We start from the raw sequence: 14,797 nt of genomic DNA on the forward strand, positions 1-14,797 counted from the left end.
TCCCGAGATCCCGCAGCAGCCAGCAGGCGAAGCCGAGGCTGCAGCCCCGTCTCCACGGAGCCCCCTGTGGCCTGCAGAGGAGAAGAGACAGACAGGGCGGGGGGCCAATGAGAACGCCGCTCTCACGGTCGCCGGCCGCTGAGCCTCGGCTCCCTGGCGGGGCGGGGCTAACCGCGGGAGGGGGCGGGCCCGGGCTGGCGCGCAGCGCGGAGGCTCAGCGGCTGGCAGAGAGAGCGCGACGCGGGGAGTCGGCGCCTAGGCGACGCGGGAAGGCGCCACCACCGCCGCCGCTGGCCAAGGTGCTGGACACCGCAGGCCCATCCGTCGCTTCGCCGGATCAAGCCGCCTCTACTGCAGCCGCTGCTGCCTCGCTTCCAGCCAGGTCCCCATGGAAGAGATGGAAGAAGAGTTAAAATGTCCTGTGTGCGGCTCCTTCTATCGGGAGCCCATCATTCTGCCCTGCTCTCACAATTTATGTCAGGCGTGCGCCCGCAACATCCTGGTGCAGACCCCGGAGTCCGAGTCCCCCCAGAGCCGCCGGGCCTCGGGCTCTGGGGTCTCCGACTATGACTATCTGGACCTGGACAAGATGAGCCTGTACAGCGAGGCGGACAGCGGCTATGGCTCCTACGGAGGTTTCGCCAGCGCCCCCACTACCCCGTGCCAGAAGTCGCCCAACGGCGTCCGTGTTTTCCCCCCTGCTATGCCGCCACCGCCCACCCACCTGTCACCGGCTTTGGCCCCGGTGCCCCGCAACTCCTGCATCACCTGTCCCCAGTGCCACCGCAGCCTCATCTTGGATGACCGGGGCCTTCGCGGCTTCCCCAAGAACCGCGTCCTGGAAGGGGTCATCGACCGCTACCAACAGAGCAAAGCCGCGGCCCTCAAGTGCCAGCTCTGCGAGAAAGCGCCCAAAGAGGCCACGGTCATGTGCGAACAGTGCGACGTCTTCTACTGCGACCCTTGTCGCCTGCGCTGCCACCCCCCGCGGGGGCCCCTAGCCAAACACCGCTTGGTGCCCCCGGCCCAGGGTCGCGTAAGCCGGCGGCTGAGCCCGCGCAAGGTCTCCACCTGCACAGACCACGAGCTGGAGAACCACAGCATGTACTGCGTGCAGTGCAAGATGCCGGTGTGCTACCAGTGCCTGGAGGAGGGCAAACACTCCAGCCACGAAGTCAAGGCTTTGGGGGCCATGTGGAAACTGCACAAGGTGAGTCCTCCACAACCCACCCCTGAATTCCCGCGCCCTGGGCCCTCCAGGTTTGCAGTACTCCGTCCCTCTTAGGGTCACAGCGCATCCCAGTGGGGGCGCAGTGCAGGTGCCTTTGGCGTCTGCCTTGCGATCTGGTGCATTGCAGGAGGCTCGGGGGACATTTGATGCGATGCACGGAAGTTGAGTGTCTCCGGGGAGCGGTTGCAGGGATGTTTTAGCGTGGGTCTCCCCCGCCAGTCGGTGTGGCCTGTGAGCTGGGCCCAAGGCGCCCCCTCTTCAGTCTGCAGACTATGGCCGCCACCACCTTAGGGCAAAGTCTATGAGGCTTAGCACAGGCGCGCTGGTGGCAAAGGCCCCCAGGCAAGCGCCGATGATGGGTGGGCTGAGGACAAGGGAGAAGGGGACAGGCGGGGCGACGGGCTTGCGCGGACCTCAGGGGACTGTCTCAGCGAGGAAGGCAGAAGCCCTGATGCAGGGCGGGGGCGGGGAGAGACTCCGCGGGCGGAATACTGATGAGTCCGCTCTGAGCTGGACCTGACGCTCTGGTTGGAAGAGAAACATTCCCCGATGCCTACAACTCTAGCAGGTGGAGAGGTCCCGCGGTCACAAGGCAAACAGTTTGTCTGGGCCTTGGCCCTCGTGGGAGAGGGACCTAAGGCCACAGAAGAAGGACCAGAGTATTGTAAGCGGTTGCGTCCTAAAACCGTCGCGTCACCCAAACCCTCATTCCACCAGGGTTCAAACCTCCCCCTTTCCGTAGCTGCAAACTTTGAGACACCTGTTAGCGGAGTTGTCTTTTGGCTCCTTTTGATGGAGCCTTTCCCAGGGCTACTGAAAAAGAATGCCTTTAACATGCTGTCATGTGATTCCTCTGCTTCGATGGCTTCCTGTGCCTCTCAGATCACCCTTAGAACATTCTAGCATCTTCTTCTTGGCCTCTTCCACTCATTGACTCCCCACTCTGGGCTTCTGTGTTTCTGCTGTTCTTCACCCAACACTGGGGGCGGGGCGGGGGGCGCTCTCTGCCTAAGCCTTTACATTGGGTGTTCTTTCCTGAGATTCTCTCCCCCAATGCCTAGATAGGGCCACTCCCTCCCTGGCCTCCTTGACTTTGCTCAGATGTGAATAAAGGCCAGACAGAGGCTTTGCTGACCTGCCTCAGACAACCCTTGCCTCCCTGTCTTATTTTTCTTAGTAGCACCTATCACCCTCCAGCATGATAACATGCCACACATATTAATTATGCTGTCTTGTGCTTATTTTTTGCCCCTCCCCTAACACACACAAAGCTGGAAGATCAGCTTTGTGAGGAGAGTGCGCTCTTTATAATAACGCGTCCAAGTTGCTTAGTAGGAAGGAGAGCCCTTGTATGGATGTGCTGTAACGCGATTTTACTTTTCCACTTAATTGTAGGGGCACGACAGCTGCCCAGCGTTGTCGCGGGTGAAACTGTCTTTACATCACAGGCTTGTCTGCCCAAGGATAAGGCAGTGAAGACAGCCTTGTGGCCCTCAGCTGTGTCCCCATTAGTCTCCCAGAATTCCTTGGGAACTAGAAAAGCTGACTTTGAGAGGCACCTACTCTGCAGTTAAGATGGGAACAGCAATCTTGACTGGGACATAAAAAGACAAATGCCAGCATTTCCAGCATCACTGGGGACTTTCCCACTCTTTCCCTGCCTCTGTCTCCCAAATGACAAGGGATTTATGGCATGTGCCCAGCTCTCCAGTTATAATTCTAAAAATGACATTTGATTTTGAAAGTTTAAAAAAAAAAGTAGTTCTCAGCCACTTTCTCCCTACATATAATGATTATGCACTCAAACTCAAATGTAGTCTGGATGTAGCTGACCTGTAGTTGAATTTCTCCACAAAGTGCCTAAGAAATTAATCCCCCTGCCTGGGCAAAGACCTTAGTGCTAGAATTGGGTGTCACACAACATTGCTTGTCATGGATAGCACATGCTCTATCCGTGAAGGGCAAAAGGAACCTTCAAATCTATGCCAAGCCCCGTGTACAGTTGAAATATCAAGCCTGTTAGTTACCTGACAATGGAAATTGTGAGTAGACATTATGGTTGAAATTTTTATATCTGCTTTTAAAAATTGCCAAAAGAAACCCCATGAAAAATGAAATAAAATGGCTGACTGGAAGATGGCGTACTGTCTGATTTTTGGCATATTTTCCCAGGATAATGAATCAGTATTATTTTGTCCAGTCAATACCCAGGTAACCAAATGGCCTGGAAAAGTTGAGCAGAAAAATGGTAGATTTTAATATTCAGTTGTCATCTGTTAGAACACTGAACATTACTCCTCAACTTTGTTTTTCCTTAATGAGATAATATGTTACTTCTTCACTTGCTATCTCTGTAAATACTCCTGGGGCAGGATTGGTACGACCTTCAAAACATGGGAGAGCAAAGGACTATACCTCCTTCTCTCAGAGTCCGTACTTAGTTATGAATATTTTCATTCACAGTCTATGACAGCAACCATCTCTACTGATGAAAATCCTGTAAATAAATATCCATTAGGCACAAGGCATCAGCTTACATACTCAAGGCCAAATAGTTTTCAAGTAGTTTTAACAGCTGGCTAAAATATATTGTCAGTTTACCAAATTAATTTTTAGATATTCATGACCTTTGAAATCCATAAATAATACATGAAATAATAGTCCAAGCCAAATATCTGATATCAGTCTTAAACTATATCAGCACTTACACTATTCCTTTATCCAAGTTGGGCTGATAGAAAAAGTTGCAATATAAAAGAGGTTTGTAAACATCTTGAATGGCATTTGGAACTATTATTAAAATCGCCTTGTAATTTTCAGCAGTTCCTAAGAGTTTCAGGAGTCTTAAGCTCTTGATTTTATGAATCACTGAATCAGTAAATGTTTCATAAGCTTACTTCCATGTTTGTGCTTCTAAGCAAAGATTTTTTTCTTCCTTCCTTCCTTCCTTCTTTTACCCTAAACATGTACTACTCATCCTGATCTTGTCTCCAATGGTCTTTTAAATTACTTTTAAGTTGCCAGGTGTTGGTGGCTCACACCTTTAATCCCAGCATTTGGGAGGCAGAGACAGGCGGATCTCTGTGAGTTCGAGGCCAGCCTGGTCTACAGAGAGAGTTCCAGGACAGCCTCCAAAACAATAGAGAGAAACCCTGTCTCGAAAAACCAAAAAAATTACTTTTAAGTTAATTAACTTTGGTGTTTTGAGACAGTCTTATGTAGCCCAGGTTGCCCTCTAACTTGCTTAGCTGTAGCATTTGTATGAAAACATCTTAGGTGATGCCTCCAAAATAGCATTCCGTTCACCATACATTACAGTGTGTTGCAATATATGTCCTTAGGGTCACTGTACTCAGTAGCCTACATTTGTGCCTTTTTTCTATTAATTTACCTGAGGAAGACATAGAACATTGTGTGTGCAATATAAACATTCTTACAGGTCTTAGGACAATGTTTCTGAGGAGAAAATTGTACCCCTTGAACACAATGAAAAATAAAAACTTTGTATCCTCTTTCATGACTTGTGTCCTTTACCTCCATTCAGGTTTTTTACTTCTGATGAGTGTAATGAATCTTTTTGGTTTTGGTGGTAGGAAAGTGCATACAATATATTCAAAACTGAATATGCAAAGTTTAAATTGAAGTGTCACAGCTTCTGTTCCAAATGTCCATTGTAACTATAAAGAAGTTCCTTGAGTTATAAGGACTTTGAGACTCTGGTTAATTTTGGTGTGTTGTATTTCCTTCCTTCCTTCCTTCCTTCCTTCCTTCCTTCCTTCCTTCCTTCCCTTCCCTTCCCGCCTCCCTTCCTCCCTCCCCCATCTCTTTCTTTCTTATGAGACAGGGTTTCAATGTGTAGCTCTGGCTGTCCTGGGACTTACTCTGTAGACCAGGCTAGCCTAGAACTCACAGAGATCCTCTTGCCTCTCCCTCCCAGGCACTGGGATGAAAGGTGTACACTACCACATCCAATTTTTTTCCCAATGGTGTATGTGTGTGTTATGTTTTTATTGTTTGCAATTTGGGTCAATAAAGCTTAGAAAATTTAAAGAATGAACTGAGCCACAATTAAGTAGCTAGAGGACGGGAGGCTCCAAAACTGACAGGGAGTCTCATGCCTCTCTGTCACCCACAAGGATGCAGAGAACTTCAATGGTGTTTCCAAACGTATTTGAAAAAATGCATAAAGTATTTTCAAATTATTAATTTCAGTTTGTATAAAGTAAGCGATAACCCACCCCTTGTCATCTGTTATCTGGTAACTAGAAATAATGTCCACACACAAGTTTTGATCTCAGTAGGAAAATAAATAGCATACTTCTCAGCTACATAAGCTAATGGACTGTTCAGTGTGTGACACACTGCAGTCTTTGAATATCCTTCTCAGAAATACTTGAAGTATTCCAAACTTTTTTATTTTGGAAATTTTACACATGCATAGTAGGGCATCTTAGGATAGGATCCGATTTTAAACCCAGAAATTATTTGTTTCATATACATTTTATTTAAATAGCCTGTGAGTTATTTTATACAGATTCTTAAAATGCTAGGCTTGTGAGGTTAGGCAGGAATTTGTCACTTGTACAAGCTAAAGATCAGTTTGGGTTTTGAGACAGTTTCAGATTTTAGATTTACAGATTAGAGATGCTCAACCTGTAACGTTGTCATCCAGGGTGGGAAAAGAACCTTTTGTATGAAACAATAGTTGTAAATAATATCATTTTAAAACACATTTTATCAGAGACTGATAGCTGTAAAGAACAGGAACCTGTTTAGGTGATGATATAAGATTTTGTGGGAAGTACAACAAAATCTTCCTTTCTGGGGGAGGAAACTGTCATGACAGAGTCCACTGTGTCGGTCAGCTTGGATCACATGAGACTTTGGTTTCTCATTCATGTCAATGTCATGGTCCCTTTTTTCTCCTTAGCTAGTTCATGATGTCTTATCTGCTACTCTCAATTGAGAAATCCCGAGTCACAAAAATGTGTGGTTTAAAAACACTTGGTCATTTTCATTGAGGAGTCTAATTGTTTTTAATTCCAGATATTGTCTCTGGAACATTGTGTTTTCAAGGCTGCATTCTGACACTCGAAGTACAAACACAGATGCAGTGTTGGCTCAGTGAAGCAAAAATGACATTAAATCTACCTGGTCACTTATATTGATTTCTCTGGCTGTTTTTATTGTGGAGTTGTTTGCAGAGAAGGGGAGATTTATTTGAAAGAGCTCTCAAAACCTAGCCTGATGGATGTTTTTAAAGTGTCATTGCCTGCACTTACTGGATCACTAACCGAATCTCTGCCAGTTATAAATTTTGTTTGTTTTCAAAGGCAAGAAACCTCTGGGTGCATATTGTCTTCTTTACTACTGTAAATACAAAAAAAAATTAAATGATTTTGGGCACTAGAAGTCTAATGCGCTATAATGAAAATCCACTGATCTCCCTTGACTGCTTTTAAGCTCAGTATACAAAATGCCAAGAGCAAGTTTAACTAAGTTTCTCACTAACCTATACTAGGTAAAATTAGATTGTTTTGAAAATACTTTTGATTAAAGAGGTAAAAGGTGGCTTTAATACCAGCACTCAGGAGGTAGAGGCAGGCAGATCTCTGTGAGTTCAAGGCCAGACTGATCTACAGAGTGAGTTCCAGGATAGACAGGGCTACAAAGAGAGACCCTGTCTCAGAACAGGGGTGGAGGGGATGGAGAAGGGATACAGAGATAACTCACTGGTTAAGAGCACATACTGCTCTTCCAGAGAACCCAAGTTCAAGTTGAAGTCCCAGCACCCAAACCGAGCAACTCACAACTGTCTGGCTCTAGAGCAGTGGTTCTCAACCACAGGGGTAGAATGTCAGACACCCTGCATATCAGATATTTACATTATGATCCATAACAATAGCAAAATTACAGTTATGAAGTAGCAATGAAATAATTTTGTGGTTGGGGATCACCGTAACATGAGGAACTGTAAAAGGGTTGCAGCATTAGGAAGGTTGAGAACCACTAGGTTAGAGAAATCTGATGCCCTCTTCTGGCCTCAAAAGGTATCTGTACTCACATAAACTCACACATGCACTTACAATTAAAAATAAACACAAAATATTTTTAAAAGTTAAAAGACTTAATGTTCCTACGGCATTCTAGCACAACACTTGTAAGAGCCAAGTGAGTAGTATTTCTAAGATGCAAACTTCATTAATATTTTCATATGGACATTGAGGTCAGTTTTTAAACTTAGGGTTATAATGAAACGGTAACAAGCCGTTTACTAAGATAATGAGAGACTGGCTAGGTTTGCCTAATTTATCCCAAAGCCAACCACTCCCAGATAGGGCTGGGGACATCTCCCAGCAAGGATCTGTCCCAGCTGCTCAAGCCAACTTGGAGTTGCTGGTAGGGGTCTTCCCTTTCTTCTGCAGCTGCATCGGGGGCATGAGCACAGTCCTTTCATTTGACTCTGGGTTTGCAGTCTTTCACGTTCCCGATGAAAAAGCAGTATGTCGGCCTGGAACTAGTCACAGTCCCGTTTGCTACTCGGCTTTCCCCTCCTCACCGCCCTATCTGACCTCTGACCTCCCAGCTATCTTCCTAGCCACTGGACTTACCTTCCCCCCTTCTTAGACCAGACTTTGGCACCCCCTCCCTCAACTAAGCTTTCCTAGTGCGCAGGCTCCACAGCCCACCTTGCTGCAGTGGACCTCCTCATCCAGAACCCGATGCTTACCACCCCTCCCCCATCCCTGCAAAGGGACCGGGGAATGTCCGTCTCTATAACTACACATGGCCTTACCTGCAGAACTTTAAAAACAAGCAAACAAAGAAAACTATAGACAGAGAACTTTTTGCATTTTGACCCGGCTAATGTTAAGCTGAATAAGACAACCCTTCTGTGTTTCCCGTCTAAAATAAATAAATGAGCATCGCGGACCCTCACCCGCCCTTCAATGCGCTTTCTTCGGAGACTCTTCAGCATCGTGACTTCCTCTCCCGAGCGTTTGAAACAAACCCACTTGTGTCAGTGTCCTTAACTTTTCCGGTCTGATCCCAGGCATCTCCCCAGGCCCGTTTTCAGTTCCCCCTGCTCCCCAGCGTTCGCAGCACTGTGTTCTGAGAGTGAACTTCCTCCATTAAAGAACTGCTTATTTGAGTGTTTTGCACTGGAACCCAATAATCTGTGCCACAGTTTTCTTTTTCTGATTTGCCTTTGTCCCCATCCACATTTGTACTTAGTGGATGTTAAATATTTGCTTAATGAAAGAAAGAATCGGTGAGAGGAAAATTAATCACTACCAGCATAATCCCAGTACTTTAAGTTTATAAATTAGCCTATCAGTGATCACCACATTTTAAACTTCTATTTAACACTCTTTGTTAAAATGTACTGAGTACTTACTATATGGGGAACACTGATAGAAGCCATTTGCAGCAGTTTTTTTTTTTACATGCTTATAACCTACCTATCTTCCTATGAAAAAGAATACAGGAATGTCACAAAATCATACCAATTGTAAGTGGCAGAGCCAGAAATTGGACATAGGGTGTCTGGTTCCAGAGTTCATGCATTGATCGCCACTCAGTCTTAACTTTCTGATAAATAGGAAATACAGGACCTATAAAGCACAGTGCAATGCCTTATAAATCCCAGATCCTTAGTGAGTAACTGAGGTCTTTCGTGTCTCATGTATAGGGAGTGCTGAGTAATTCAAAGTCATTTTCTACTGTTTCCTTATGACAAAATCTGTTGCAAGAGGAAACTATACAACGAATGGAAAGGAGAGACGCACTGTTAAGCATCCCATAAGCAAGCTTGTCCGAGGTAAAAAAAAAAACAGGCAAGATTAAATCCTGAGGTTCAGCCTCCCTTCCAGAGAGAGGTGACTGACAGAGACCTGCCAGCTCAGCTACCGCCCTCTTAATGAAACAACACATCTTAACATATACAGATGGTGATAACATAAAAGAATAAAGAGATTTTAAAATGACAGGGGCACATGAGTACTTTGTTTCTGCATCTATGATATTTACGAATGCATTTTTGAAAACACAAATATATGTTAAAGTCATACTTGGGAGTCTGATCCGTCAATTTCGTCTTGCACTTTTGCCTGTGACATCAACTGAGCCTTCTTAATCATTTTTTCCTGTGTTTTCTTTTCACCCAAGAAAATTTTACACACCCTAGGAAGCACAGGCATATAACTCAGGTATGCCAATTAAACACTTAGTGACAATAAATTGTGAAGAGACCTATTATAAAATAATCCTTTGGTATACATATAACTATACTATTTATTAGGGACAAAAGCAAATTTGCCTACTGGTGAGATGGATGTGCTCTTTTTTTTGCATGAGAAATTAAATATTGATTGAGGGTTTGTAAAGTGTCTTCAGTATCTTTCAGAGTTGGTCAATGTTTTAATAATTGTCAATGTTGAAAACACATAAGCAAGCAAAAGAATGGCAGAAGCCTGCTCAAGGACATTGCAGCTGAAAATTCTGTCCTACTCCAAGCCATTCGTTCAACATTTTTTGTTGTTGTTTTTCAAGACAGGGTTTCTCTATGTGGTCTTGGCTGTCCTGGAACTTGCTTCACTGACTGCCTCTAACTCAGAACGCAGAGATCTGCCTGCCTCTGTCTCCCAAGCACTGGGATTAAAGGTGTGTGCCATCACTGCCAGCTCAACAAATTTTTAACGAAACTCAAATGTCAACCTTTAATATGAAACACTCTAACCCGAAGTTATACTAACTCAATACTTTCATACTCATGAATGTCAGTGGGAAAATATTTTCAAAGTCTTTGTTTTTTTGGCGATTAAAATATTACATTTTGAAAGGAGCAGAAAACTTTGTAGGAACACTACAATTCATAACATACAGGAGCCTCAGATCTGGGTGAGATGTCTTAGGTAGCGTCTACTGGCATTGCTTGGCTTGACCACTCCCGCAGTACCAAGTGCAAATGTTCTGTATTCAGAACCAAGCTGCTGGGAAGTCACATTACAGACACCTCAGATTCATTATGTACATCTAATCATCCTACTTTCACAGCCTTCTACTGTTCCCAAATTTTCTGTGACCACTACATTTAGTGCCACAAAAATTTGCAACCCATGGAAGAAGCATGTCTAAACAGACATGGTTCAGAAGCAGATTTAGGCTCTGCCAAACAAAATTGTGACTCACAAGCCTCGCTGCTGTGGTCTGAAGGTGGCCCTGTAGAAGCTCACTCCCCAGAGCAGCAGTGTGGAGAGGTAGGACCCTGAGAGTGTGGCTAGGTCAGAGAACTCTGCCTTTGGGAATGGGTGGAAGGCATTGGGCTGGACTAGTTACCAAGAAGGTGGACTCCCGATGAGAGGATGAGTTTGGTTCCTCTCTTTCTTTCACTCGTGAGATGCATTCTACTGTGTCGTAATGCAGCAGATGGCCCTCAGCAGATGCAGCCTTTTGATCTCCTAAAACCATGAGCCGAGTGCATTTCTGTTCATTATGAGTGAGTTACCCTGTACAGCAGCACAAATGGATAAGGACACTTGCATGAAATCAAAGCTACATGTTCTTGCTAACGCTCTGATCCCTAAGGGCTTGGCTTCGGAAAATTTTGCTGAGCATTGCTCTTTGGCGTGGAGACAGACATCTTTTGTGAGCAGGTGGGCTTCTTAGATGTTCAATTCTCATCTGAGGCTAACACATTCACGCGAAGCTGACCTTCTACCCCGATGGCCGCAGTTTGGCTTTATTGAGATGTTTGTTCCTCTTCTGTATTCTTACTTTGCTTGAAGCTTGTATTCTAAGGAACAACCGACAGTATGCACTCATCGTTGTGTCCATGCTTCAGGAAACGCCTGAGAGAGACATTTGAGCTGCCATGTATATTATTCCAAGGCATCATCTGTCTCTGAACAAAGCAGCTGGCAGAAGTGGGCAAAGGTGGTTACTAAAACAAGTAACCTAGTGCAGGCTCTGTGACTTCAAAGTAAAACCCTGGTCCATCAAATATATGTAGGCTGAAGAGCAGGCTCAAGTGCAACGTCGAACAAGACTCCAGAGCATACTCAATCGTGATCACCCTCTCTTGGTGGTCCATAGTTTCTTCTCGCGACAGCAAATGACCAATGGCTGACTGCATTACACACCCGCATCATCGTTTGCTTACTGATATTCGTGCCCTATCCAGGACAGAATGATTCATAAAACCTATAAAGCCATGTTGCTTATGCCTGACCATCCTCCCTCTCACACCCCTGAAATGTTATCCCAAGAGCATTCGTCACATCAAGTCAAATGTAAATTCAGACTTCCATCCAATCCAATAAATCTTCCGTGGCAGAGATAAATCCACGGGGCTTCTAACAAGCAGCTCTTATTGGTTTTATTGACCATCAATCATCTAGCCAAACCTTAGCAAGAAAATGCGATAAACAGCTTTCAGCATGTAACCAATGGGGAAGACGTATGGCATTTACAAGCTGCCTGTGGTTTCTGGCCCCTTTTCTGCCACTATGGAAGTCAGTCCACCACTGCTGGAGCTAAAACATGGAATGGTGTTGAATACAATATTCTGCATTTCCCACTTTGAGGAACAAGAAAAATAGAACACTGAAATTTGTATGAATGCTCAATTTCCAGGATGGCTCTGTCAAGTTCAGTATTCAAGGGTACTGTGTTTGGCCATTCTCAGTAGACCCCAAATGGCACATTCACACATATACCAGCATAGAACATGGATTCTTTGAAAGCTGCTTCTGGGAATGGAACCTGTGGCCTCTCACATGCTTAACAAGCACTCTACTGTTGAGCTATGTTCTTAGCCTCCCTGCCTTCCTTCCTTCCTTCCTTCCTTCCTTCCTTCCTTCCTTCCTTCCTTCCTTCCTTCCTTTCTTTCTCCCTTCCTTCCTTTCTTTTCCTTTCTTCCTTTATTTTCCTTCCTTCCTTTCCTCTTTCTTTCTTTCATTTTGAGACAGTGTCCCTAAGTTACCCAGGTTGACCTTGAACTTGCAATCCTCCAGTAACTGGGATTACTATTTTTATTGAAATGGTTTTTCAATTATCAAGATTTCACAGTTTTTATGTTTGAGCTCATGTTTAGCCATTGATCACACATTTGCATTGACTCTAGCATCTACAGCCCACTGGAACCATTATTTGGATGGATGTAACTGCCTCACACTTAGCTTGCCCAGATCAGAACTCCTCGACTCTCTCCACTGCTAACCATGGGTTGCCTCTTTTTTATTCTAAATAAGATCTGAAGGATACAATTCTACAATGGAGACAAATTGAGACAAGAGAATGGGGCAGGCAGAATGAGGTCCAGAGGGCCTTACCCAAAGCCTTACAAAATTAGCATGTGAAAAAGCAAGTTGGCAAAGAGGAGGGCTGGGCCCCCCAGGCTCACCCAGCTGCATGCCAACTAAAACTAGCTGGAGTGCTGGCCCAGGCAGAGAGGCCTCTGGTTGTTTTAATACTAAAATACTAAAATCTCCTGTATGTGGAGATTCAAGATGCTGAAGCTTATGACCCTTGAAGTTTTATGTAGAACTATATGTAACAAGGCATGTGTAGAAAAGCCGATGCTAAACTCATTGTGCTTTGTGCGATAAGAGCTCCCTAGTGGCCCTGCACTGCCGTCTGAGCCACTGAGGCCCTTGTTAGGCCTGCTTCCTCCCTTGGGAGTGTATTCTCCCTTAGTAAGTTCTCTCTTTGCTTGCTACTTGCTGCGTGCCCTGTGCTGCTTCTTAGTTCTGGGATACAAGAACTTGGTAGTCCCTCAAGAGGTTTGCACCAAACCCCCAGATCTGCTGGTACCAAAGTGAGGACTTTTGATTTCAAGGCTCAAGATACCAGGTTAAGTACTTCAGACCTGCACATTCTTCAGAATTGCAGCATTAGAAACAATGACTGATTAGAAACAAATCTAAAGTTCTAGAATCATCAAATAAGGAAGCCAGGTTAAGAGGGAAGCCCAGACAAGGCTTTCATAACTTTGACCACTTACATCCCAAGCTCACAGTACCCTAGGTGCTGGTACAAGGGCATTCTCTGATGTCACTGGTGACTTCTCTCAACAGTATGAGGCAGATACCATTGCCCTCCTCATTACAAATAAGGAAATAGAGACCAGGAAACCCAAAGTCACAGCTAACAGGTGACAGAGTCAGACTACTGGCTTTGTGCATTCACTGTTGTGATGACCAGTGATGCTCAGGCCTCCTGCTCTGCACTATTCACACTCATCCTCAGTCCCCAAAAGGATGCTATCTCTCATATGGAGACAGCATATTAAAAAGCTCATCATAACATTCAGTCTTTTACAGTTTAATTCAGTAGCTTTCGGTCTATTTATTCACAGAGATGTGTAACCAACACGTAGTGGAATCCCACATTTTCATCACTCGGAAAGAATCCCCCATCACCATTTAGACCCTCAACACTCCATTCTGTCCCCAGCACCTGGAAACTTCTGGAGAACTTCCTGTTTCTGTGGATTTGACTAATCTGGGTATTCCATGCAAACATTGTCATAGGATGTGTTCCCTTTAGTGTCTGGCTTCTCCCACTCGGCACGGTTTCAAGGTTCCTACTTTGTAGCACACATCAGTGCTTTGTCCATCCTTGGGATGGGTTAAAAATCTGTCGTGTTAGACATGTCGTGCTTGCTTTTTACAAAACACAAGGTTTTTACAGCACACAAGGTGAACACATTTGCTCCGACATCTCAGAGATTATACGTAATGTTGCTTGGGTTTCTATGCACAGGCCTTTGTGTGGATAACCTCTGTCCAGAGGGCTCCACCAATTAGAAAGCATAGGAACATCTCAGAGCTGCAGACGAAGTTTCCCCGGGCATGGTGCCTCTCTCTTTACCCCGAGTTCCGCATCCTGACTGTGGTGATAGAGTTCACTTCTGTAAACAACATAAAGCTTCATCTCTGGCTGTGTTTTCTGTCAACTGAGAGTTAGAAACAGACATTTGTGTTCCGCCCACCTGTTCCCAAATACTGGGTGCACTTCCGAAATAATTTCTGGGCCGATAGCTCAGGCTTGTTACTAGCTAACTCTTACATTTTAAGTTAACCCATATTCCTTGTTTATGCTCTGCCACACAGCAGTACCTTTATTAGCATGGCATGCTCATCTCCTGCTCCCTCTTTGTCTGGCTGGTGACTCCTGACTCCGCCCTTCTCCTTCCCATCATTCTTAGTTTAGTTGCCCCGCCTATACCTCCTGCCTGGTCACTGACCAATCAGTGTTTTATCAAACAATTTGAGTGACAAATTTTTACAGTATGCAAAAGGATTGTTCCACAACAGAGAGTCACGACTGTGATATTTTAAAAAGCAAGTTAAGGTGCTAAAATGCAAGATTCTTCCTGTGCAGTTGAAAGTTACAAACTGATAGAATTGGAGCACTGGATCTTACACATTGATTGCCCAACTCCTTCCAAGGTCACAGAAAATAACTGAACACTTTTTTTTTTTTCGAGACAGGGTTTTTCTGTGGCTTTGGAGGTTGTCCTGGAACTAGCTCTTGTAGGCCAGACTGGTCTTGAACTCACAG

General features: G+C 45.0%; 1 protein-coding gene across 10 annotated transcripts in view; it reads left to right on the plus strand.

Annotated features, from left to right (window-relative positions):
• The first annotated feature begins 214 nt into the window (after positions 1-214).
• Positions 215-14,797, plus strand: part of Trim9 (tripartite motif containing 9) — a 104,194-nt gene continuing 89,611 nt past the window's right edge. For 3 of the 10 annotated variants that reach the window (XM_013115384.2, XM_021228813.2, XM_013115386.2), the window contains exon 1: positions 217-1,210. In XM_013115384.2, coding sequence (XP_012970838.1) covers positions 389-1,210 — 822 coding nt within the window. In that variant the 5' untranslated portion in view covers positions 217-388. Of the gene's footprint in view, positions 1,211-14,797 lie in introns of all 10 variants that reach the window. The other 7 variants (XM_005072786.3, XM_040742985.1, XM_040742988.1 and 4 more) reach the window with 4 other exon arrangements.

The sequence above is a fragment of the Mesocricetus auratus genome, unplaced genomic scaffold (genome assembly GCF_017639785.1).
Source record: "Mesocricetus auratus isolate SY011 unplaced genomic scaffold, BCM_Maur_2.0 Super-Scaffold_15014, whole genome shotgun sequence".
In the NCBI taxonomy this organism is placed as follows: domain Eukaryota; kingdom Metazoa; phylum Chordata; class Mammalia; order Rodentia; family Cricetidae; genus Mesocricetus; species Mesocricetus auratus.